This window comes from Muntiacus reevesi, chromosome 1, assembly GCF_963930625.1.
Source record: "Muntiacus reevesi chromosome 1, mMunRee1.1, whole genome shotgun sequence".
Lineage (NCBI taxonomy): Eukaryota > Metazoa > Chordata > Mammalia > Artiodactyla > Cervidae > Muntiacus > Muntiacus reevesi.
The window spans coordinates 20,554,202-20,580,823 of NC_089249.1; the positions used below are offsets into that span (position 1 = coordinate 20,554,202).

At 46.0% G+C, this 26,622-nt stretch overlaps 1 protein-coding gene and 1 pseudogene across 2 annotated transcripts in view; both read left to right on the top strand.

Moving 5' to 3' along the window:
• The first annotated feature begins 2,644 nt into the window (after positions 1–2,644).
• LOC136170647 (apolipoprotein L2-like) overlaps positions 2,645–26,622 on the top strand; it is a 45,473-nt gene continuing 21,495 nt past the window's right edge. Inside the window, exons 1-2 of one of the 2 annotated variants that reach the window (XM_065939024.1) lie at positions 2,645–2,879; positions 21,806–21,913. In XM_065939024.1, the coding sequence (XP_065795096.1) occupies positions 21,883–21,913 (31 nt within the window). In that variant the 5' untranslated portion in view covers positions 2,645–2,879; positions 21,806–21,882. Of the gene's footprint in view, positions 2,880–16,647; positions 16,774–21,805; positions 21,914–26,622 lie in introns of those variants that run through there. The other variant, XM_065939033.1, reaches the window with a different exon arrangement.
• Positions 12,171–13,910, top strand: LOC136159306 (heterogeneous nuclear ribonucleoprotein A1-like; annotated as a pseudogene).

The following is a 26,622-nucleotide window of genomic DNA, read 5'->3' on the forward strand; positions in this document are numbered from 1 at the left end:
ATCTTCACTTATTCCTGTTGGCCGTCTGTATGTCTTTATGAAGAATGGTCTATGTAGATCTTAAGGCAGTGACTTCTTGATGACGATGGTGAAGATAACCGTGGTGGCCGCAGTGGTGATGACAACACAGTGGATGGAACATCGAACAAATTGCAAGGTGCTGTTTGGGTCTGGAGTGCACTGAGAGACCAGTGACCTGGTCTGGAAATTCCCGTGAAATTCCAGACATTGTGCAGTAACAGAGTTTGATTCGGAAAAAACAAAAAAGAAAGAGAGAAAAATGAAACCGGTTGGCTGCAACATGTCAAGGAACTTCAGGGTGTGACAAGGAGGTCAACAAGCCTGGGGCAAACAGACATAGCCCATGGGACCCCCAGGGGAGCCCGTGTTGTCTGACTTGGGCTGAGCATGGGGATGCTCCTCCTCTAGCCCTGCGGACCAGGATGGACAGGGGGCACTCAAGGGTGATTAAGGGCAGAGGGCTTGTGTGCAGATGTGAGAGAGGGTAGGGGGCACTCAAGGGTGATTAAGGGCAGAGGGCTTGTGTGCAGATGTGAGAGAGGGTCAGCCGTAAACAGAGGGGCAGAGAAAGACAGCACATGCCTCACCTAGGCTGCCTTCACATTTCACCAGGAGCTTCCAGAACCATCTTCCTGTGTTTACCTTGGGGCACTGCCCTGCCCCCACCCGTCTATTCCCCATGGGGCTAGAATGATCCTTAAAAATATCGACCTTAGCAGCACCCGCCTCCAGCTCTTCCCTGGTACCCATGACTCTGAGCACGGATGCCCAAACCTCCCGGTGTAATAGGGGTGGGGTCCTACAGCCGTTAGATCGAGACAGTTAGGAGACTGTCAGCAGGAGACCTGGGAGCAGGTGCCACCCCACCAACAGTCAGCCTGGCAGCAGTGTCCTCTCAACGCGGAGTGTGGTAAGAGGGGGATGGCCACCGTCTCCCCGGCCCTCCAGGCCTTCTAGCCTCAGGCCTCTAGGTGAGCTGAAGGGTGGGGGACAGGCTAGGGATGGTGACCTGCAGAGCTCCAGACCCTCACTTGGACACCCACTGGCCGGGCCCCTTCTTGAGAAGACAGTGAACCTCTCCCCAATCCTCACCTCTGAGCCCTGAGGTGGTGGAGGTCTCCATGGGTCCAAGTGCACTGAGGCCTCAGCAACTGGAGTAACTGGACACTGTCATTAAGGTGACAGCTTTAACCAGCTTCAGTCACTCCATTCAAGTTCCAAGAACTGCTCCAGCTGAGGTCAGTTGTCGACCCCGAGAAGGTGCCAGAGGTCAGGGTTAAGTGGCAAAGACATTGCACCGCATTGCTTCAGGTCTACTCTGTGGTGGGGGCTGTTCCCTAAGAAGGGCAACAGCTGGGGGCTAGGGATTAACCTGAAGGGCATTTGCTACAACACATGTCCCTATGGATCCCATGCAACGATCTCTCCAGGTTAAATGTGAAGTCTGAGGGACAGCTGGGTCTGGGTGTCTGGCTCCCTCAGTTATGACGGTTGGACAGGGCCTGGGGACCTGAGGGTGTTGCCAGCTGAGATCTGCCATCTTATCGGGGCCTGGGCATTGGTGGGAGGACCTAGACTGGGTGCTGGAAGAAGGCTCCTGGGCAGGGTAACCGGCCCACATGGGACCCTCTCCTCTTAGATAGGGCCTGAACCTCAGAGAGTGAAAGTTGAGCCTTGGGAATTTGCCCTTTCTTGTCTGAAGAGAAAATAACATTTCTATTGTAGAGGTTTTGACAAACATCATGAGCTGGCAGTGACCTGACCTTAAGAACAAAGGATCTGACAACAAGAACTTTACAAAAACTCACCACTCCCCTCCCACATCTTTCCTGTCCAGGGGCTTTGCTGAGAGATTTTGGGGACTTCAGGATGTTTAAGGAATGAGCTACTTCTCATCTCCTTGCATGGCCCAGCAATAAATCTTTCTGGGCCCCAAATCGGATGTTCTGCTATTGTTTGGCTCACAGTATGTCAGGCTCTGGGACTTGCATTCTGCAACACATGCAGCCCAAAGTATTCTCCTGGACCCTGGGGTCCCCCAAGGGCAACGCTAGATGCCATGTGGAGCCCTATCCCACGGCCACAGATACAGAGCTCCACACCACGGTCATCTCCCAAACTGACTGCGCCCCACACCGACCGTCGCCATGAGTCCCGTGATCTAACCGGCCAGCTCCCTGACCCCATAGTAGGTAAAAACAAACAAATTAACAATCAAACTCACCCTAACGAATCACCTAATGCCACCTTCCAGCAGGAATTTTCTTTGTGTTGAGGCTATAAAAATTGGCCACTGGCCCACAGAGAGCATCAAGCATGCTGGCTGATCAGTCAGCTGTCCCTGGTCCTTCAGGAAGTCTGCCCACTGTCTGAGCAGCGCTCCTCGCTCCCTCTGCCCTTTGTTCCCAGCACTTTCTCTCTTCTAAATGCCCTGTATCTGGAAATTCTTTCCAACCCTCACACAACCACATTTTGTGGCCCACAGGGGGACTCTCAGAGGCTTTAGAGCAGCCCTGGCTTCTCCCCACCAGAGGTCAGCAGCGCCCTCCCTACTTGGGACAGCCAGCGCTGTCTCCAGACGTCCTGGAACATCTGCTGGGTGGGGGTGGGGGGACACAGCTCCCTGGGTGAGGTCACACCGCTGGACCTTAGCTCCGGGAAAAACCCCGGGAGCGAGGTCTGGACTGCGGGCAGGGAGGCTGGCCGGCCCGCCCCGCCTGGAGGCGCTGACCGTGACCCTCGGCCACAGGGCCTTCGGCAAGCGGCCGCAGCAGCTGACGGCCATGAAGGCCCTGCAGAGGAACTGCGCCGCCCACCTCAAGCTGCGCAACTGGCAGTGGTGGCGGCTCTTCACCAAGGTGGGTCTGGGGGGCTCCGTGCGGCAGAGGGACCAGCGGGCCGCACGCCGGCCTCCTGCGGGGCTCGGGCCCCGGGCTGGCGCTTTGCCCTGTGTCCCCGGGCCCAGAACTTGAGCCGGGGATGGTCCTGCCCTGAGGGGTCTCGAGGGGTGTGAGCTGGGGCGTGTGTTCAGCGTGGACGGCCGAGGTGCTGTCGACCCAACGTCCCCACGTCGGCTCCACGTAGAGACAGCACTGCCTACTCAGGAAATCTGGCTCGGGATCTGCGTCTGACGACACCCTCCCTAGGCTTAAAAACATCCCTTTATTATTAAAGTGTGTCAGGCTGCTTTGTTCATAGAAAATAATCTGTGGTATTTGCTAACTTTTTTAATTTTTATATGTTTAATTTTAAAAAAAGATTTCTTTTCTCCTCTTCCTATAAAAATGGTAAAATTCCTAATCTTTATCACTGTCCTTCCACGTCTGCATCCTTTGGTAGCTCAGCTGGTAGAGCAGGGGACTGTAGAGGTGGTTAGCTGCTGTCATCCTTGGGTCGCTGGTTGGATTCTGGCTCAAAGGAAGTGCTTCAAGTTTGGGCTTTGTTGGTGGCTCAGCTGCTAAAGAATCTGCCTGCAAAAAAAAAAAAAAGAATCTGCTTGTGATGAGGGAGACCTGGGTTCTATCCCTGGGTTGGAAAGATCCCCTGGAGAAGGGAACGGCTACCCACTCCAGTATTCTGGCCTGGAAAATTCCATGGACTGTATAGTCCATGGGTCACAAAGAGCCGGACAGGACTAAATGACTTTCACTTTCACTTCCACATCTAGAAGAGAGTGGCTTGTCCTACCAGGTCTACACTGGTGGCTCAATTTCCTTGCTCCCTCTCCAACTGTCCATGTGTGACTGTGGAGCCTAAATGCTAATGCCCCTTCTTGTCCAGCCTCTCTTGTCACCCCTGCTCATCCCTCCTCACTGCTGGCCCCTGAGGTGGACTTGTCCACCCTGGTCCCAGCAAGTGCTCACCTCTTCACTTGCCTCCACTGAGCTGTCGACTTTCCTACTGGTCTCTGATTGCTGGCATTAGAGATCCCATTATCCCTAACTTTATACAGTTGCTTATTTTTCCAAATAATCCCGAAGTTTCCTCCCAGACTTTGTGAATACAAAGCCAGAAATGTCTATGTTAATTATCTGGCTGTGGTCCCCTGGGGTGATGGTGAGATGCTCAGAGGGGAACTGTAGGGGGATAAATAAATACAAGAGCAAGGGAGATCAGATCCGATGCTGTGTCCCAGCATCTCCCTTCTATATGCCAGCAACGGGCATTTAGAGACAGAGGACGACGTGGTGGCCAGGTTGATGAACTTTGTTCTCTAATTATTGAGCAAATAAAAAGGCTTTAGCTTCCTGTTAAGGTTTTATAAAACACTTCAGTGAGATCAGTCTAGAGAGATCAACAGAAAAGATGACACTGATTCTGTTCTTTGAATAATTTTTCAACAGTGACCAGGTAATATCTTTTAGTTTTTTTCCTGTGAAAATGTCATACTTTTTTCTGAATTAGTGGCTGTAGAAGAGACCAATAGAAAGAAAAGTGAAGTTACTCAGTCATGTCCGACTCTTTGCGACCCCATGGACTGTAGCCTTCCAGGCTCCTCCATCCATGGGATTATTCTCCCAGCAAGAATACTAGAGTGGGTTGCCATTTCTTTCTCCAGGGGATCTTCCTGACCCAGTGATCAAACCCAGGTCTCCTGCCTTACGTCAGATTCTTTACTGTCCGAGCCACCAGGGAAGCCCTGAAGAGACCAAATAATCATTCCCAAATTTTCATCCTTCGTGCCTTAAAAAAAAAAAAAAACTAAAAATTTTTTTAAAAATGCTTCTAATTATAGGAAAAAATACACAACATAAAATTAACCACTTTAGCCATTTTTAGTGTCCTTAGTTTTTATAGAGAAGACACTGAGTTTAGGTGAGTTTATGGCAGCCCAGCCTCCCTTGTAGCTCCATGTAACCTCATTGCTAAATTCTGACTAATCAAAGGTGAGAGGAATGATGTGTGGATCTTCTAGGTCATGTCTTTGAAGGGAAATTATGAGTTCTGTGTCCTTCTCTGCTCTATTTTGGACTGGAATGTCTGATGAAAACCAGCTTCCACATTGAATAAGACCCACCCCTCACTAGAAATGATGGCCAAGCAATAACAGGCTGGACTTCTGGTTGACTTACCTATCACCTACCTCCCAAATGCCTAGCAACTTGGACTTTCACGTCTAAAATGAATACATCTACATTGTTTGAGTCAGTATGTTAATATCTTGTGAGCCCTTTGTTACGCAGCTCAGCATCCACATCCTAACCAATACAAAACCATCCCGAGGCTTCATTCCTCCTCTAGGCTTTGCGTCTTCTCTTCCGTTCAGAACTCTGCCTCTCTGTTCAGCCCCTGTGAGTTGACCATTGCTTAGATCGCCTGTGGCTTTGACATTGACTTCTCCCAGGATCCCATGTCTGAGCCCTCACCTCTCCAGGGGATCCCAACACTGTGGCCTGTGAATCAGTGACCTCTTTAGGCTTCTAAGACTCAGTTCCCAGACAGGCCAAGCCCAGCTCTTACATTAGACAAGATTAAGGACCACCCCCACACACACCCACACCCATCCCTCAGCCTTCCTGTTAACTTCCACACTTAACTAGTGAAATAGACAGACAGGAATGAGAGGATGGCAACCATAGGACCAAGGCAAGGTGGTAAGAAGATTTGGGACTAACTTCTATAATAGGTATGGGCATTGTTTTGGGGATGATGGAAAAGCTCTGGAATTATGTAGTGGTGATGTTTGTACACATAGTGAATATACTAAAAGCTACTTTTCAACGGTGAATTGTATGTTATGTGACTGATATCTCAATTCTTTTAAATGCTACTTTTTAGAAAGCTGTGGAAATGGTAGGGAAAGAGTTTCAGAGAGTACATCCTGAAAAGGGACAAGAAAGGGGTAATGGAGAGTCAGGAGAGAAGACAGGGCAGAGGGGAGGAAGCCGTGACCAGCTGCCTCCCTGCAGAAATCAAAGTGACAAGTGACAGGGGTCATGCGTGGAGCTGCTGGTTCCTGGAGGTAAAGCACATCTGGGGGCTCTGGAGGGGATCCTGACAGCGGAGGAGATGGGTGAGGCCTCCAAGATCCTTTCTTATGGCTCTAGGATTACTTATCCACAAAAAGCAATGAATTACTGATACTTGCAGCCCATTGGGTGAATCTCAAGAGCAGTTTGCTGAGTGAATTTGAAAAGACCATTCTTGGGACTTGCCTAGGGGTCCAGTGGTTAAGACTCTGCACTTCCTCTGCCAGAACCACAGGTTTGATCCTGCGTGCCACATGGCACAACTGAAAAATAAAAGTAAAACATGCAAAGGCCGGTCTTAAAGGGTTACATGCTGCATGATTCCACTTATAAAATAGTCGCAGAATGCCACAGTTCTAGGAATGGAGAACAGATCAGCGGTTGCCCAGAGTTAGGGAAGGCCCAGAAAGCGGTGACCCCAAAGGTCAGCACAGGGAGTTCCTTCGTGGAGACAGAACACTCTGGACATCAGTTGTCGTGATGGTTAAATGAATCCGCACACGTGTTACAGTGTGGTAGGACCATCCCAAAGACACAAAAACGGGAGCATGCCAAAACTGGTAAAATTTGAGTGCAATCTATATTCTAGTTAGTTCCATTCTGATAGTGACTGTAGTTACATAAAACATCACCACTGCAGGAAAACTAGGTGAAGGGACACAGGACCTCTCTGTAGCAATTTTACAACTGTGTGATTTTGTCTGTGAGTCTATACTTATTATTATTTTTTAGTCTCTGATTCAAGAGTTGAATTGTGGAGGTAAGGATCGTTGAATAAATGTAGGCGAGGCGAGGCCAGCTTTGTGACCTTGGGAAATGAATGAATGAATCCTCTAAGGCTGCTTTCAGATCCACGCACAGGAATGATGAGAACAGCAGACAACTCAGGGAGGTTTTGAAAGAGGAAAGGAGGTAATGCCGACACGGTGAGCCCAGAAAACAGCACTTCCTGTTGACTGAGCGCCTACTGTTCGCCAAGCCCAGTCCTGCCCTGTCTCACTCATCCTCTCACTGACTCTACAGGCTACTCACTCTTCCTATAAGCAAGGAAACCAAGTCACAGCAAAACCTGGGGTAGCCTAAAAGGGCTGCGTGATGGCAAATTCTCTCCCCACTCACGGGAGATGCGGAGTCATGGACGCAGCCGAATGGGGCCCAGAGTCTCTATGACAGAAGAATTCAGACAGATTTCCCCCTGAGGTGGTGCTGTTCCAGGAGCGAGTTAACACTTGGTGCCAGTAGCAGTGGGTCCCCAGGGGCCTGGTCAGACCCGGCTCCCAGTGCTCACTAGGGACTCTGGCAGCGGGGCTCACTTCTTAGGCCAAGTGGTATTTGACACTGTGACTCGCTCAAGCTAACAGGGAGCAATTGTGGAAGAAAATTACGTTTTTAGACTATTCGAGGATTTACAGATTTCTCTTCCTCTAAGGAAATGGCATAGTCCAGAAAACAGACCAAAACAAGAGGCAAGGAGACTAGCCCAGTTTCCCCACTTGAGGGGCAAGTCCAAACCTTAGCTTTCCCTTGTGACTCAGGGATAATAAATGTCGTCAGAGGGCTGTGGTAGCTTACCCAACAATGTGTGTGAAAGTGCTTTGCAGGTTGTAAGGGGTTCAGGTGCTGCTGTTTTTCCATAAAGGTTCGGCTTTTTAACAGTTTATTTAAATTTTTTTAAATCATCAAATTTGCCGTTTTAGCCATTTTTACAATTTTTATTTATTCGCTTGTTTGACTTTTCACTTGGCTGGGTTCTCCTTGCTTTGATATGCATGCTCAGTCCTGTCCGACTCTTTGTGACCCCATGGACTGTAGCCTACCAGGCTCCTCTGTCCATGGGATTTTCCAGGCAAGAATACTGGAGCGGGTTGCCATTCCTTGCTTGGGGCGGGCTTTCTCTAGTTGTGGCATGCGGGGCCTATTCTTTGTGATGGTGCTCGGGCTTCTTGTGATGGCTTCTCTTGTTGCAAAGTACAGGCTCCAGACATGTGTGACTCACGAACTCTAGAGCACAGGCTCAGTAGTTGTGGCACCTGGGCTGGGTGGCTCCCCAGTATGTGGAATCTTCTTGGAGCAGGGATTGAACCTGAATCCCCTGCATTAGCAGGAGGAGTCTTATCTGCACCACCAGGGAAGTCCTAGTTTAGCCATTGCTAAGTGTAGAGTTCAGCGGTGTTAAGGACATCCACACTGTCATGCAATTAGCATCACCCTCCATTCACAGAATGTTTTACATCAAAAGTGAAATTCTGTCCCCATTAAACACTAACACCCCACTCTCCCTCCCTTCCACCCCTGACAGGCACCTCTGAATCCTTGGTCTTTGTGAATTTGACTCCTCTTGGGACCTTATTTGAGTAGTCATCCAGTATTTGTCCTTTTGTGACAAAATTTTTTTCCTTTTGACTGTGGTAAAAAGGGCGTGCTAAATCCTCACCTTGATTTGAGTCTGCAGCCCCCTTAGTGGCACTACTCTGAGCTGGTGTTTTTTGAGTCCAGGAATGTCCAGTGTCCATTCTGCATGCTCATCAGAGGACCTTTATGATAACCTGCCCATCACTTAAAGGGGTGTTTAACTGAGTTCTTCTTCTCACTGTGGTTTTGCTTGGCTGTCAAACTAAAGTCATGCTAGTGAAAGAGAGAAGAGTTTATTGGGGGGGAAAAATGACAGAAAAAGAACTTTAAACTACGAGTGCAGCACTTTCACAGCATCATCTTTCAGGATCTGAAATAGCTCAATTGGAATGCCATCATCTCCACTAGCTTTGTTTGTAGTGATGCTTTCTAAGGCCTACTTGACTTCACATTCCAGGATGTCTGGCTCTAGGTGAGGGATCACACCATCGTGATTATCTGAGTCATGAAGATCTTTTTTGTACAGGTCTTCTATGTATTCTTGATACACAGATTCCTCTTCTTAATATCTTCTGCTTCTGTTAGGTCCATACCATTTCTGTCCTTTACTGAGCCCATCTTTGCATGAAATGTTCCCTTGGTATCTCTAATTTTCTTGAAGAGATCTCTAGTCTTTCCCATTCTGTTGTTTTCCTCTATTTCTTTGCATTGATCGCTGAGGAAGGCTTTCATATCTCTCCTTGCTATTCTTTGGAACTCTGCATTCAAATGGGAATATCTTTCCTTTTCTCCTTTGATTTTCACTTCTCTTCTTTTCACAGCTATTTGTAAGGCCTCCTCAGACAACCATTTTGCCTTTTTGCATTTCTTTTCCATGGGGATGGTCTTGATCCCTGTCTCCTGTACAATGTCACAAACCTCCATCCATAGTTCATCAGGCACTCTGTCTCAGATCTCGTCCCTTAAATCTATTTCTCACTTCCACTGTATAGTCATAAGGAATTTCATTTAGGTCATACCTGAAAGGTCTAGTGGTTTTTCCTACTTTCTTCAATTTAAGTCTGAATTTGGCAATAAGGAGTTCATGATCTGAGCCACAGTCAGCTCCCGGTGTTGTTTTTCCTTACTGTATAGAGCTTCTCCATCTTTGGCTACAAAGAATATAATCAGTCTGATTTCAGTGTTGACCGTCTGGTGATGTCCATGTGTAGAGTCTTCTCTTGTGTTGTTGGAAGAAGGTGTTTGCTATGACCAGTGTGTTCTCTTGGTAAAACTCTATTAGCCTTTGCCCTGCTTCATTGCATACTCCAAGGCCAAATTTGCCTGTTACTCCAAGTGTTTCTTGACTTCCTGCTTTTGCATTCCAGTCCCCTATAATGAAAAGGACATCTTTTTTGGGTGTTAGTTCTAAAAGGTCTTGTAGGTCTTCATAGAACCGTTCAACTTCAGCTTCTTCAGCGTTACTAGTTGGAGCATAGGCTTGGATTACCGTGATGTTGAATGGTTTGCCTTGGAAACGAACAGAGATCATTCTGTCATTTTTGAGACTGCATCCAAGTACTGCATTTGGAAAACTCAGCAGTGGCCACAGGACTGGAAAAGGTCAGTTTTCATTCCAATCCCTAAGAAAGACAATGCCAGAGAATGCTCAAACTATCGCACAATTGCAATCATCTCACACACTAGTAAAGTAATGCTCAGTATTCTCCAAATCAGGCTTCAGCAATACATGAACCATGAACTGCCAGATGTTCAAGCTGATTTTAGAAAAGGTAGAGGAACCAGATATCAAATTGCCAGCATCTGCTGGATCATTGAAAAAGCAAGAGAGTGCCAGAAAAACATCTATTTCTGCTTTATTAACTATGCCAAAGACTTTGACTGTGTGGATCACAATAAACTGTGGAAAATTCTGAAAGAGATGGGAATACCAGACCACCTGACCTGCCTCTTGAGAAACCTATATGTAGGTCAGGAAGCAACAGTTAGAACTGGACATGGAAAAACAGACTGATTCCAAATAGGAAAAGGAGTATGTCAAGGCTGTATATTGTCACCTTGCTTATTTAACTTATATGCATAGTACATCATGAGAAATACTGGGCTGGAAGAAGCACAAGCTGGAATCAAGATTACCTGGAGAAATATCAATAACCTCAGATATGCAGATGACACCACTCTTGTGGTAGAAAGTGAAGAGGAACTAAAGAGCCTCTTGATGAAAGTGAAAGAGGAGAGTGAAAAAGTTGGCTTAAAGCTCAACATTCAGAAAACTAAGATTAAAAAAAAAAAAAGAAAACTAAGATCATGGCATCTGGTCCCATCACCTCATGGGAAATAGATGGGAAACAATGGAAACAGTGTCAGACTTTATTTTTCTGGGCTCCAAAGTCACCGCAGATGATGATTGCAGCCATGAAATTAAAAGACGCTTACTCCTTGGAATGAAAGTTATGACCAACCTAGACAGCATATTAAAAAGCAGAGACACTACTTTGCCAACAAAGGTCCGTCTAGTCAGGGCTATGGTTTTTCCAGTGGTCATGTATGGATGTGAGAGTTGGACTGTGAAGAAAGCGGAGTGCCAAAAAATTGATGCTTTTGAACTGTGGTATTGGAGAAGACTCTTGAGAATCCCTTGGACTGCAAGCAGATCCAACCAGTCCATCCTAAAGGAGATCAGTACTGGGTGTTCATTGGAAGGACTGATGTTGAAGCTGAAACTCCAATACTTTGACCACCTCATGCAAAGAGTTGACTCATTGCAAAAGACCCTGATGGTGGGAGGCATTGGGGGCAGGAGGAGAAGGGGATGACAGAGGATGAGATGGCTGGATAGCATCACTGACTCGATGGACGTGAGTTTGAGTAAACTCTGGGAGTTGGTGATGGACAGGGAGGCCTATCGTGCTCCTATTCATGGGGTCAGAAAGAGTCAGACACAACTGAGCAACTGAACTGAACTGAAACTAGGAGTGGTATTTACAAGTGGCAAATTTCAAACTTGGTTGCAATCTTCACTCCTTCCCTGAGTTTCTGGAAGAAATCCCCTGCCTCGCCCCTCCCATCTTATTTACAAAATCAGATCAGACTCCCGGCCAATGTTCCAGCATGAGTGTAAGAACAAACTGTAGTGTGTGGTCCTCATGGATAACACCCATCACTCCTCTGTGCCTCCCTCTAAGGCTGGGGGAGGTGACCATGATGACACAGGGACATTTCCTGGGATGAAGCAGCCCAGATGGAAGGTCAGGCAGACCTCCATGGTGAGGGGGAATCCAGCCCTACCGCTGTTCCTTCTGCTTGGGGCAAAGCAGGAAAGTGCACCAGCAGTCCAGCTGCACAACTCCTGGGCTCTGGGACCTTTTCTTCTCAGTTTCTTTATCTGATAAATGGAGCCAACACTTCCTCGAGCTGATGTGAGAGTACAACAGGCAAGGTGTGGACGGTGCCTGCAGAGTGTGGCACACTTCAGCCCTCCATACACCTCGGCTCTTTGCTGAACATCCAAACAGGAATTAAGACTGGCTTTCTGTTGTAGACTTTTCTGAGTTGCCAGGTCACTAACCTTCCTCCATTTGGAGAAAAGAGGTCTGTTGTCAAGTGCAAATAAGTCAGGGAACAAAGAGCAATGGGCTCTCAGCCCTTTGCATGAACTCGGCCTCCATCCAGATGGCCTTGACCACCAAGGCTGGGCCTCCTCAGGTGAGTTGCCTGAGGGCACTAGCGCCTGAAGATACTAGTATTGTCGCCATCACCAGGGTTCAATCTAGAGGGACCTGGTCAAAAAGGTGGGGTTGGGACTTTCTGCCCATGGACGCCACCAAGAAAGCATCGTTGAAGACTTCCCCGCCTCCACTGCCGTCATGTCTAAATCAGAGTCTCCCAAAGAGCCCGAACAGCTGCGGAAGCTCTTCATCGGAGGATTGAGCTTTGAAACAACTGATGAGAGTCTGAGGAGCCATTTTGAGCAATGGGGAACGCTCACAGACTGTGTGGTAATGAGGGATCCAAACACCAAGCGCTCCAGAGGCTTCGGGTTTGTCACATATGCCACGGTGGAGGATGTAGATGCGGCCATGAATGCAAGGCCACACAAGGTGGACGGAAGAGTTGTGGAACCAAAGAGGGCCGTGTCAAGAGAAGATTCTCAAAGACCTGGTGCCCACTTAACTGGGAAAAAGATTTTTGTTGGTGGCATTAAAGAAGACACTGAAGAACATCACCTGAGAGATTATTTTGAACAGTATGGAAAAATTGAAGTAATTGAAATCATGACTGACTGAGGCAGTGGCAAAAAGAGAGGCTTTGCTTTTGTAACCTTTGATGACCATGACTCTGTAGACAAGACTGCCCTTCAGAAATACCACACTGTGAATGGCCACAACTGTGAAGTGAGAAAAGCCCTGTCTAAGCAAGAGATGGCTAGTGCTTCATCCAGCCAGAGAGGTCGAAGTGGTTCTGGAAACTTTGGTGGCGGTCGTGGAGGTGGTTTTGGTGGGAATGACAACTTTGGTCGTGGAGGAAACTTCAGTGGTCGAGGTGGCTTTGGTGGCAGCCGTGGTGGTGGCGGATATGGTGGCAGTGGGGATGGATATAATGGATTTGGTAATGACGGAAGCAATTTTGGAGGTGGCGGAAGCTACAATGATTTTGGCAATTACAACAATCAATCTTCAAATTTTGGACCCATGAAAGGAGGAAACTTTGGAGGCAGAAGTTCTGGCCCCTATGGTGGTGGAGGCCAATACTTTGCCAAACCACGAAACCAAGGTGGCTATGGTGGTTCCAGCAGCAGCAGTAGCTATAGCAGTGGCAGAAGGTTTTAATTACTGCCAGGAAACAAAGCTTAGCAGGAGAGGAGAGCCAGAGAAGTGACAGGGAAGCTACAGGTTACAACAGATTTGTGAACTCAGCCAAGCACAGTGGTGGCAGGGCCTAGCTGCTACAAAGAACACATGTTTTAGACAATACTCAGGTGTATGGGCAAAAAACTCAAGGACTGTACTTGTGACTAATTGTATAACAGGTTATTTTAGTTTCTGTTCTGTGGAAAGTGTAAAGCATTCCAACAAAGGGTTTTAACGTAGGTTTTTTTTTTTTTTTTGCACCCATGCTGTTGATTGCTAAATGTAATAGTCTGATCATGACGCTGAATAAATGTCTTTTTTTTTTTTTTTAATGTGCTGTGTAAAGTTAGTCTACTCTGAAGCCATTTTGGTAAACTACCCCAACAGTGTGAAGTTAGAATTCCTTCAGGGTGATGCCAGGTTCCATTTGAAATTTATTTACAACTTGCTTGGTGAAGCTGTTGTCTTCAGAACCTTGGTGTAGTTGAACTGACAGTTACTGTGTTGTGACCTGGAGTTCACCATTAAAAGGGTCACCCATGCAAAGTCATGGAGGTTTTTTTTTTTTTTTGGTTATTAATGATTGTTGGCACATCCTATGCAATATATCTAAATTGAATTATGGTACCAGATAAAAGTTATAGATGGGAATGAAGCTTGTGTATCATCCATTATCATGTGTAATCAATAAAAGATTTAATACCCCCCCCAAAAAAAAGGTGGGGTTGGGGTGTGAACAGAGTGGCTGAGGGGTGGACTTGGGTCCCTCTCGCAGGTACCCTTTAAGCAGAGCTAGGGACAGTGGACTCTGCAGGGAAGGATCCTGGAGGGCTTCTCAAAGGAGGTGATAACAGATTTGGGCTTTATAGGAAGTTTGATTTTTCTAGGTGGTAGGAGTAAATGTCCCTGGCAGAAGGAACTGCATGAGCAAATGCCTAGAACCCACATTGGTGTGGCCCTCAGGAGCAGCAGTATGACCAGTCTGCAGTGAGCAGTTGGTATGTTCCGGGAGACTGTGCCAAGTGCTTCTGGTGCAAAGGTGAATAAGGCAGGCAGACTGGTGAGTGGGTGGAAAGGGTGGAAGGGGCCAGGAAGAAGTTCATAGAGTAGGGGAGTGATTGACCAAGGGTTTCATAGTCAATTGGCGGCAGGTCTTCCATCACGAAGCCTGAGACAGGGTGGACCGTGCCCAGAAGGACCTGGATGTCAGGACTGGGCTTGTTTCTCTAAGACCATCAGCAGAGAGGGTGAGAATAGCCCAGGGTGGGGCCTGATGTGCAGGACGTTTGCTTGACCTGAGCCACTCAGAGATGAGGGTTTCACTTTCCCTTTCAGTTCTCCAGGTATATCTGGGCCCAGAGGTTGTGTGTGGTTATTGCTGAGTCAAAAAGCTGGTAGCTGCATTGCATAGCTGAGAACAACTGGATCTTGTTTACATTCAGCCAGAGAAGATTTCTGGGTAAGCAGGCAGGGTAGAACCCCCCCGCCCCCCATCACCCCGTCCTCAGGACGACGGTCTGATGATGGTCGCTAGTTGACAGAAGAAGGGAAAATGGAAGCTCAGAGAGGTGAGTTCATGGCCGACATGGCTGGTTAAGCAGGAGCTGAGCCTGGCTGTGGAGGCAGGTGTGTCTGACGGCTTCCTCCCGCCCCTTGAGTCCCTGAACAGAGCAGAGGGAGGGTCCCACCTGCTCAGATGGGCTCAGCTCAGGATGTGGACTCCTGAGACATGAGCAGTGACCCCAGAAGGAAGGTGAGTGTTGGGGGTGCTCAGTCTGTTGGGAAATTTGGAGGAAGTAGAGGGGGCTAAGGAGGGCAGGAGGGTCAGAACCCTTCCTCCTTGTGGCCTGGCCACATTGAGGCTTCCCCCAGGGTGCTGTGCTGAGGCCAAGGGGGCAAAGGATTTCTTTTGAGACGTAAGGAATCCAGGTTTCATCACCTACCCTCTGACCGCTGCTTCCTAAGTGCCTGCTCAGAGCAAGGCCCTGGGGAAAAACTGAGGCCTGGGGAAGGACAGGAGAGTGAATGGTGAGATGCAGGGCTCTGTCTTCCTGTGCTCAACGGGCCTCAGCTCAGGATGTAGGTGGTGGGTGGCCCTGTGTAGGGAAGACGGCCCAGCAGACAAAGAGAAGGGCTCACTGCACGACACCCACATTAAGATCCTGGCTTTGCCATATGAAGATAAAATAGTAGACAGGTCAGGATAACAGGAGGGGCATGAGCGTAGATCTATGTGTTTTACAGGCAGAAACAGTCCTAGAAATTTCTGGTTTATTAAATCCACAGTATTCCTCTCGTATACCCATGTCAGAAGCACTGGTCTTCGCCTCCTCCCTGCCCACCGAGAGCTGTGTAACCCTGGGCAAGTCAGCTTCTTGGGAACTGTTTGCTCTCAGATCCCTTACTCAATTTTTAAAAACTGATTTCAATCTTTTCTTGTGGATTTTAGGCTGTGTGTTAGGGATGTTCACTTTTATGTACTGTAAATACTGCAAAAAGTGTCTGCTGCTTCTCATTGTATTCTGGCCTGTTTTATGGTGTCCATGGCAATATTTAATTTTTAAGAGGTCAAATAAATCAGACTTTTCTTTATGACTCTGGGATTTGTGTCTTGATGAGAAAGGTTTCCTCAAATCAACATTATTTTTAACATTTTTTTCCTGTACCTTTGTAGTTTTTTTCTTTCTGGTTTACATTTAGATCCCTTTTGGAGTCACTGATTGATTGATTAGAATCTTCTTGTTTCTTCCTCTTCCTCCTTCCCTCCTTGGTATTTTCCTTCTTCTTTGTCTTCTTCTCATTCAAACAGAACATACTTAATGGGTACATTTCACAGTCACAAATGAACACACCCTTTTATGTGCCTTCAAAAGAGCATTCATTGCAATCAGAATATGACTCCTCCTTCTCCCCCCCTACCCCCCGCAAAGTTCTAGGCAGAAGTTAGGGAACAGAGAGCAAGAGGCTGGAGAGAGCTGGGCTGCACACCCAGACCTGGCCCAGACACCCTGTGGGAGGAGAGGTTTTGGAATGTCCGGCTCAAGGCTCAGGCTAGTATCAGATTTTAGGTAAGACCCGTATTTTCCCTCAATTCTCTCTTCCTCTTTCTCCTATAAAAATATCATGGCTGGAGTAAGGAGACGTGAGGAAATACAGGTGTCTGCTGCTACCTGAAAGTACAGTGTTCCTACAAAAGCTTTCCTAAACCAAGATGGCGTAGGGAATAGGCCACGTAGGTCTCACTACACAGGGTGATCTTTTGGAAAGCAAGGGATGCCCATAAATGGAAACACTCAGAAATCTGATAGTGCTATCTGTCAGAAAGTGCCTTTCATCAAGACAGACAAGGAAAACAAATAGAATTACTGCACCGCAGGTGAAACAAGAGCTGTGCTGCGTCTTTGAGAAGCTGGTTGCTTCACGTGCCTGTAATAGGTCCCACGCCTTGTATTTTAGCCAGGCTGTGCCCAGGAGGGTGGAGGGAGCCCCAGAGGCCCTGGAGCAGGAGGAGCAGCAGAGAAGAGACAAGACCCCTGCCTGATGCTGGGAGCTAAAGAAACTCAATACAAATAGACCCACAGGTAGGAAAGTGCAAGATTCCAGGGGGGGGCTAGAGAGGAACTGGGGTAGACAGCAGGGGGAGGAGGATTTGGAGCTGGGCCTCCAAGATCAGGTAACATTTCACCTGGTGAGGCAGTTGGAGAAATGTCTCACCACCTGCAGGGGGAGGGGCAGCCTGAGTTAAGGCCTGGAAGCTGGGGGGGAATCAGAGTCCAGGAGTACTCAAGGCCCCTGGATCACACTCTGAGAAGGCAGGAAGGTGAGGAAGACAGTAGGAGCATCAGGAGGGCCTGGGTGCTGGGCTAAAGGCTTTGAACTTGATCTTGCCATAACCACCCCTTTCCCGGCCTAAGGATGATGCCCTGAAGTCACATGGAGGGAGATGTTTGGTAGAATCTCTGTCTGCCCACAGGGAGAGAAGGGCTCTGTGTCTGGCCATGCAGTTGGGCAGGAACAGCTTCTCTGCAGTCCTCCCTTTTCTCAGAAACAGCCCTTTGGGAAAGGGACCAGTCAGAGGCTAACAGAGGAGGATGCAGCGATAGTAACCCAGCAGAGGGAGCACCATCAGCATCCGCAGGCAGCTGAGGCCCCAGACAAGGGTCAGGACCAGGCCAGGAATAGGAGGGAAGGACGGAAGGATGAGGTGGAGTGTCCACACTCATTTACAAGAGTTTGGCATCATCCAGGATCAGTCCTTTCTGCCCGCACCCTCCTCTCTCTTGCTTGGCTCTTGGTCCTTGTGTTTCAGAGTTTCAGTTGGCTGCCCTGGCTCCCAGGGTCCCGCAGCTTCAAGGCAGAGAAGGAGACAGAGGCCAGCCAGCTCTCCTCTCCCTCCTTCCCCTATAGCAGGAGCCCCCAGACCCCTCAGCTGTCTTCCCCTGTGTGTCCTTCGGCAGGACAGGGTCATACAGACACCCTTCACCATAGAGCAGCCCAGAAAACACATCCCTGGTGTCCAGGCCCTGAGACGAGAGGCAGAAAGGTCCAGGGTAAAGGCAGGTGGCATTGGAGAAAGTAGACTTTCAGGAAAGCAGGTGGGCGTGAGGAGCATTCAAGGCCAAAGGAACTCTTTGTGTTAAGATCTAGACAGAGAACAAACAGCAGCAGCTGGAAATGGAGCAGCCAGGGAATAAGCAGAGCAGGGGTGGCTTGGACAGAGAAAGGAAGCTGCTTAGAGGTGGGCCCGCCTGTGTGAATTCTCTCCCATCCACACAGTCAGTGCCTCCAGCCTCCGCCACCAGGCACACTCCCTAGTGAACAAGCTGGTGGTTACTCTTCCTGAAGGCTGGAAGAGTATCTTTTCCAGCTGCAGGACCCTCTCCTGGCTATCTCAGAGAGAAAGTGTTAGAAACAAAGATGCTAGGATGGGGGCTCACGTAAGGGGATTTGGGGGAGGCTCTAAGGAAATAGGGCTGCTCTAGATTGGATGCTACAGAGAGTAGTGGACAGGCAAGAATACTGGTTCGGGTTGGCATTTTCTTCTCCAGGGGTTCTTCCCAACCCAGGGACTGAACCTATGTCTCTTGAGTCTTGCATCTCCTGCATTACCACTGAAACAGAAAGTCTCTCAGTCATGTCCAACTCTTTGCGACCCCATGGACTGTAGTGTGCCAGGCTCCTCAGTCCACGGGATTTTCCAGGCAAGGATACTGGAGTGGGTTGCCATTCCCTTCTCCAGAGGATCTTCGTGCTTTTTAACCTTTATGTCTCCCTTTCTGACCATACTTTCTCTAAAGTCCTCTCCTTTAAATATTATTATGAACTTATGGCCTTTCATGGACTCAACCTGGCCCAATGAAACATATTTATAGTAATCATTATCTTTTTATTTATTATTATATTTATATGTGGGTGCCCCTTTTGAGTAGCAGAGATGCCGATCTGTGGAGCTCACCTCCCCTGCACGGTGTCTTCCTTCCTTTGAGTGGACAGAAGGAAGCTCATGGGTGCAGATGTGGGTGGGCAAGATGCTGCTGGACAATGTGTCTGTTTAAGGTCACCGTTCACACTGATTATTCTGGTTTAACCCTGCTATCATTCCTACTTTTCTAGAGAAGTTGGTTTCATCCACACGAACATGTCTGCTACACTGACAGTTGTCACAGCAGGAGTCAGGCTTATTTCTTGTTGGCACTTGATTCAACCACCTTCAATCATCTTTAAGGTGGTAGTACTAGAAACCACCCCATTTTGTGGGTTACTGACTGCTATAAAGTGACTGCTGCTATCTTAGAGTTAAAACAATCCAAAGTCCTAAGTGCATATGGTTAAAATAGATCAATTTGTAGAGGATTCTGCTCATTCCTTTCCAAGGAAAAGCTATTTCTTTAGATAGTTAATCAATGTCTTTAAATGATATTACTACATTGGGAGGCAGAATAGTGTGAGAATGTGTGCTCAGGAGACAGGAACCTGGACTTGGATTCTGGCTCTAGCACTAGCTGTGTGCTTTGAGTAAATTGCTTCACCTCTCTGAGCTTCTGCTTCCTTTTTTACAGGGTCATTATGAGAACTAAAAGTGAGTGAATGCCTACCAAGCACTTGGAATGTTGCCTGGTACAAAGAGAGAAGTCATCAATCATGATAGCTAATACATATTAGATATTGCATTTTTCTTTTTCATGATTTAAAAATTGTGTTACTATTTATTTTCTTACAAGGAAAAAATAATGATTTCATTTGTTTGTATACTTTTTCTTATACCTTTCCCCACTTTCTCCTCATATCATTATATCACTGTTTATACCCTCTATTAGAAAACCTTGTAACAGTAAGCACTTTGCTTACTGCTTTGTTTCTTAAGCCCTCATCTGAAGCCAGTATTTCTTGACTTCCTGCTTTGTAAAATGAAATATTAATCCTCATCCTCCCTCCAGTGCTTCAGCTCCCAACTTGTAGCAGCGTGCCTTAATTTTTATATTGATTAACAAGTAGATTCATTTCTAATGTTTAAATAGTTTTTTATCTTAAAAGATAAAAATCATAAAATAATGAATATAAATGAAATACCAACTTTAAAATTTTGAATCACTGATTGTACTCCTGTAGCTCTGTGAAAAATTGGGCGAAGAGTGAAGGCTGCTGTGACTATGGGATGGGATGTGGGGCTGGTGAGCTTGTCCCCTGCTCTCCCCTCGGCCTCCCTCTCATCTTGCTCCCTCTCTGGGGCTCTGCCCAGCAGACCAGTCTTCTCTCCTGTGAACACGCTCGCTGTTTCTCTCCCTCTACCACACTCCTCTTTATTCAGCTATCACTTCTCCATCCAGTGATTCTTCAACTATTTGTTGAAAACTCTGATCTCCTATTGCCCCCATGCTTGACATTATTAGTAGCAGAGGGAGAAGAGGCAGGCTATGAGTTCTTGAGCCCAGTGAGGAGGTTGGAATCCAGTCAAGACTTCTGACCTTGGGCAAGTCGTGTAACATCTGTGAGTCAGCTTCCTTATCTATAAATACTGATACAATGTACATATCTCAAAGATTAATGGAATGAAATACGAGTTATCATTGGTAAAGTTTTATAGCAAATACTGATGCAGAGCAAAGACCACAAACACAAGTCTCTCTTATCAATAGCCGTTATTACACCTATAAGTATCTTTACTGTCATCTAAGTCAGGTCTCAGCAGAGGTAGTTAATAAGTGCTCTTTAAAAATGTGGCTAAATATAATCAACATTTGCTCTATTTCTTCACCTCTCAAGACAACATAATCACAAGAAGAACCAAAATAAATTGTCTCTATATAAATATCTGGATTTTTTATTTTATTATCCAAAATTTAATCTTTTATTTAATATTATATATTCTGATTCAATGATAATCTTATGTGTTTACCATAGCTAAAATTTTAAACTAATTTAAAATATAGCTGAATTTATAATAACATTAGGATTTAGCGTTAACCAAAGAATGGATATCATTGATTGAGCTAAACATAAATAGAATTGAACTGTATCCCAAAATATCTGGATTTTTTGTTTTAAAAAGTCCACTGAGAATGAGTACCTTTGAAAGGAGGGATACTCTCATATATTATGAGTGTGAATGTAAATTGCTATAATGTGTTTGCATGACAGTTTGACTCTAGGTATGAACATTTTTTAAGTGTTCATGCCTTCTAATCTAGTAATTATGCTTCTAGAAATAGCTTAAGGAAACAGTCTCAAATACACGTGAAGTTTTTTACAAGGAGAATGTTCTTTGCATTATTATTTACATAAAAGAATTAGAAGCAGCCTGAAAGTCCACCAGTCAGGGGGGGACAGCAGAGGGGACGGGGCACCATCGGGGTCCTCAGACGCCCAGGGGGGCATACAAGGCATACAAGGGCCAGAGGGACCCCAGGCTCTTGTGGGATAAAGGGCGTTGTAGAATCAAGGAGGGCGCAGGCTGTGGGAGCTGTATCACCAGGAACTTTATCAAGGCAGAGACTCAAGCACAGGAGCAAGACATCATTTTAATTAAGAAGGGTTATTTTCCAGTAAGCATACATCCACAATTATAAATTTTTTTATATTAAAGGGAGTAGAGCATAGTCATCACAAACCTGGGATTTGGATCAGAAACACTTGGGTTCAAGTCCAGGCTCTGGTAGCAGTGTGAAAACTTGGGCTGACCTAAGTTTAGGTGAGTTTCAGGAGCCTGCACATCATAGACAATGGATCGATATTGGTTATTACCAATTAGTAAGCACAAGTGTTCCCAACCTCATATAATTTCCAGAGTATTCCCTTCCTATCTGTTTTTCTGTCTCTGGTTTTATTGCTTTTATAACTTCACAGGTGGCTGTCTCCTGTCTGATTATCCTCTCCTTGTGCCCCAACAGGAGATCAGGACTTTGAGTTGGCTTGGAGGGAGCTGGTGGGAGGATGAGTAACTTTCCTTAACTAGCAGCCAGCAGAGCACAGGAGACAGAGAAACAAGCCAGGTTAAGTCCTCAGTGGCACTTGCAGCTGCCCCAGGGGAACCCGCCAGAGACCTCGCCCCCTCACTGCTCCCTGCAGCCACTGTTCACTGCTGATGGAGTCCACAGTCTGTGTTCTCTTCCCCAGGGGTGACGCATCACCTCCTTCCAGCCTGACCCAGACAAGGAGCTGAGGGAGAGCTCTGAGACCCAGCTGCTGCCATCATGAACTCAGAAGACCCTAAGGAAAGCTCAGGTAATCAGCTGCCTCGTCTCTGACTGGTTTCTACTTGTGATCCAGAATTGAGGGTGGTCTTGAGAGATTGTTGCTGAGCAGTGAAAGACCCTGGGATTCTTGGCCTCTGGAGGAGAGGAAATCAATCCGGGACCAGTGACAAGGCTTGATCGCTCAGAGCTTTTAATAGAGTTTTATTAAAGTATAAAAGAGATAGAGAAAGCTTCTGACATAGACATCAGAAGGGGACAGAAAGAGTGCCCCCTGCTAGTCTTTGGCATGAAGTTATATACATACTAGCAGGCTGCTAATTAGTAAAAGGAAATGTCTCAGAACTCATAGACTGGCACCAGGGCACTCAGCCACAGCATGTATTTTGAGATAACATTGGCACAAGGTGAGTCATCTCAGGCCATAAAACTATTGACATGAATCTTGAAGAAAGGCAGATTTCCAAGCAAATATATAGTCTCATTAACATAGCCTAAGAGAACATTTGCATGAGTAAAACTCACTGGTTTGTTGAGTAAAACATACTGGTTTGTTGAGTAAAACATACTGGTTTGTCAAGTTTGTTCTGACTCATAGACAGAACGGACTTGAAGAAAGACAAGTTAGTCAGTTTAGTCGCTCAGCCATGTCTGACTCTTTGCTACCCCATGAATTGCAGCACGCCAGGCCTCCCTGTCCATCACCAACTCCCAGAGTTTACTCAAATTCATGCCCATCGAGTCAGTGATGCCATCCAGCCATCTCATCCTCTGTCGTCCCCTTCTCCTCCTGCCCCCAATCCCTCCCAACATCAGTGTCTTTTCCAATGAGTCAACTCTTTGCATGAGGTGGTCAAAGTATTGGAGTTTCAGCTTCAACATCAGTCCTTCCAATGAACACCCAGGACTGATCTCCTTTAGGATGGACTGGTTGGATCTGCTTGCAGTCCAAGGGATTCTCAAGAGTCTTCTCCAATACCACAGTTCAAAAGCATCAATTTTTTGGTGCTCAGCTTTCTTCACAGTCCAACTCTCACATCCATACATGACCACTGGAAAAACCATAGCCCTGACTAGACGGACCTTTGTTGGCAAAGTAGTGTCTCTGCTTTTTAATATGCTGTCTAGGTTGATCATAACTTTCCTTCCAAGGAGTAAGCGTATTTTAATTTCAAGGCTGCACTCATCATCTGCGATGATTTTGGAGCCCAGAAAAATAAAGTCTAACACTGTTTCCCCATCTATTTGCCATGAAGCGATGGGACCAGATGCCATGATCTTAGTTTTCTGAATGTTAAGCTTTAAGCCAACTTTTTCACTCTCTTCTTTCACTTTCATCAAGAGGCTTTTTAGTTTCTCTTCACTTTCTGCCATACGGGTGGTGTCATCTGCATATCTGAGGTTATGGATATTTCTCCCAGCAATCTTGATTCTAGCTTGTGCTTCTTCCAGCCCAGCGTTTCTCATGATGTACTCTGCATATAAATTAAATAAGCAGGGTGACAATATACAACCTTGACATACTCCTTTTCTTATTTGGAACCAGTCTGTTGTTCCATGTCCAGTTCTAACTGTTGCTTCCTGACATGAATATAGATTTCTCAAGAGGCAGGTCAAGTGGTCTGGTATTCCCGTCTCTTTCAGAATTTTCCACAGTTTATTGTGATCCACACAGTCAAAGTCTTTGGCATAGTCAATAAAGCAGAAATAGATGTTTTTCTGGAACTCTCTTGCTTTTTTGATGATCCAGCGGATGTTGGCAATTTGATCTCTGGTTCCTCTACCTTTTCTAAACCAGCTTGAACATCTGGAAGTTCATGGTTCACGTATTGCTGAAGCCTAGCTTGGAGAATTTTGAGCATTACTTTACTAGTGTGTGAGATGAGTGCAATTGTGCTATAGTTTGAGCATTCTTTGACCTTGCCCTTCTTTGGGATTGGAATGAAAACTGACCTTTTCCAGTCCTGTGGCCACTGCTGAGTTTTCCAAATTTCCTGGCATATTGAGTGCAGAACTTTCACAGCATCATCTTTCAGGATTTGAAAGAGTTCAACTGGAATTCCCTCACCTCCACTAACTTTGTTCATAGTGATGCTTTCTAAGGCCCACTTGACTTCACATTCCAGGATGTCTGGCTCTAGGTGAGTGATCACACCATCATGATTATCTCGGTCATGAAGATCTTTTTTGTACAGTTCTTGTGTGTATTCTTGCCACCTCTTCTTACTATCTTCTGCTTCTGTTAGGTCCATACCATTTCTTTCCTTTACTGAGCCCATCTGAAATGTTCCCTTGGTGTCTCTAATTTTCTTGAAGAGATCTCTAGTCTTTCCCATTCTGTTGTTTTCCTCCATTTCTTTGCATTGATCTCTGAGGAAGGCTTTCTTATCTCTTCTTGCTATTCTTTGGAACTCTCCATTCAAATGGGTATATCTTTCCTTTTCTCCTTTGCTTTTCACTTCTCTTCTTTTCACAGCTATTTGTAAGGTCTCGCAGACAACCACTTTGCCATTTTGCATTTCTTTTCCATGGGGATGGTCTTAATCCCTGTCTCCTGTACAATGTCATGAACCTCTGTCCATAGTTCATCAGGCAATCTGTCTATCAGATCTCGTCCCTTTAATCTATTTCTCACTTCCACTGTAAAGTCATAAGGGATTTGATTTAGGTCATACCTGAATGGTCTAGTGGTTTTCCCTACTTTCTTCAATTTATGTCTTAATTTGGCAATAAGGAGTTCATGATCTAAGTCTAGGGTAAATATATAATTAATTAACATAGCTTAAGAAAAACATTTCAATGAGAAAAACGCATTGGGTCGCTCAAGTTTTGAGAACAGTTAAGTTCAGGTGGAATCAGGTGTCATGATGGCAGCAGAATTTGAAAAGAAATCTCATTTTAATTTTGTATAGAGAAGGGGGAAAAAATCTACACTTGTAGTTTGTTTCCTCCTGCCACTTATGAGAGAGAGAAAGAATGTCTAACACTTGCAGCCTATTTCCCGCATTTGGGGGCCTCTAGTCTTCCTGCCTGTTACCCTCTCATTCCTCCCTTTTCTTTTAGGAGAATTATATTGCCTAGGGAAAGGGGCATCCTTCTCATTCTGTAACTGCTTCTGAGCTGATAAGGGGCATCGTCCCTAAGTTGATGAGGCAACATATTCTCCTAACCCTCATATTGAGGGTCTCTGATCCAGGGGCCTGAAGTAGTAGCTGGAAGAAGACTCCACAGTCGCAGAAGTTTGAGCACAACCATTTGTAACTTAAAAGCCTTCATGTGGCTAGAAACAAATCAAGCTACACCGTGATAGATGCAGGGAGAAAACAGCAAAAATGGAACAATCAGAATTACTGTAATTAGGAGAGTTTAAAGTTAGAAATTGAGAACAATCGTGATCAGGTGTTTCATTTTCCTTCTCCGGAAGGGAAGTGGCAGCATTTAAGTTTCCACAGACTTTAAGCTTAGTTATTGGTCCTTCTAACAACAATGACTGATATTTAAGATGCTGACTATCTACCATCCAATATTAACCTTACAGTTTAAGATTCCACTCACATCATGAGAAGTCAGTGAAAGGTTGCTGTTGAATCACGCAAAGACGCCAGGATTCTTGGCCTCCGGAGGAGAATTCAATCCGGGGCCAGAGGCAAGGCTTGATCACTCAGAGCTTTTGTGTAATAAAGTTTTATTAAAGTATAAAGGAGATAGAGAAAGCTTCTGACATAGGCATCAGAAGGGGGCAGAAAGAGTACCCCCCCTGCTAGTGTTAGCTATGGAGTTATATACTCTCTAATTAGTTATTACAGTGAATCAAAAGAATGTCTGGAGGTTGTAAAGACCTCACTAGACCTACTCCTATAATTTACACCTTAAGATAACAGGATTAGCCAGAAGGTTTTTTCCAGAGACTGTCCTCAAGCGGGATATATTATTTTTATATAATCCTAAGGAATATAGAGGGACAAAAAAGTTTGTCCCTTCTTCCTCCTTGAGAATTCCAGACCCCCTCTCTCCTTGGGGACCCCTGGACTTCTTATCAACCTGCCTAGGAATTGACTCTCTCATTCCCCCCTTTTCTTTTAGGAGAATTATGTTGCCAAGGGAAAGGGGTGTCGTTTTTGTTCCATAACTACTTCCTGCTGTTTAGGGGTGTGGTCCCTAAATTATTAACATATTCTCCTAACCCTCATATTGAGGGTCTCTGATCCAGGGGCCCCAAGTAATAGTTGGAGGAGGCTGTGGCACTCGTAGGAGCTTGGACAACCATTTGTAAATTAAAAGCTTTTAGACGGTTAGAAAACCCCATTATACAGTTACAGACGTAAGGTAAAATATTATTAAACCAAGTTAAAATCAAAATGAAAAGTCACATTATGTCCATAGTTACATCAGTCCATCTTAAGGTTATTAGATGTCATCAGATGAAAAGGAGACATCGCATGTGATTGTTGTTCAAGGTATTCGCAGACTTGGAGAAAATCTTTTCCTTGAAGTAGAGATGTCCACCACGGGAAGCTTTCCACTGATGAAGAGGGGAGTGCTCCACAGACCCAGCCATTAGACCGATTGTGAAATACTGTGTAGGAGTGAGCCCAGAATAGGAAGACATTGTCTTGAGGATCAAACGACAGACTCAGGATTTTTTGGAGTCAGCATAAGTAGGCTCACATAGATTATCAGGCCCATCTGAAAAGTACAAACTCAGAGCATAAAGTAAAGACATAAAATGAAATCACTTAG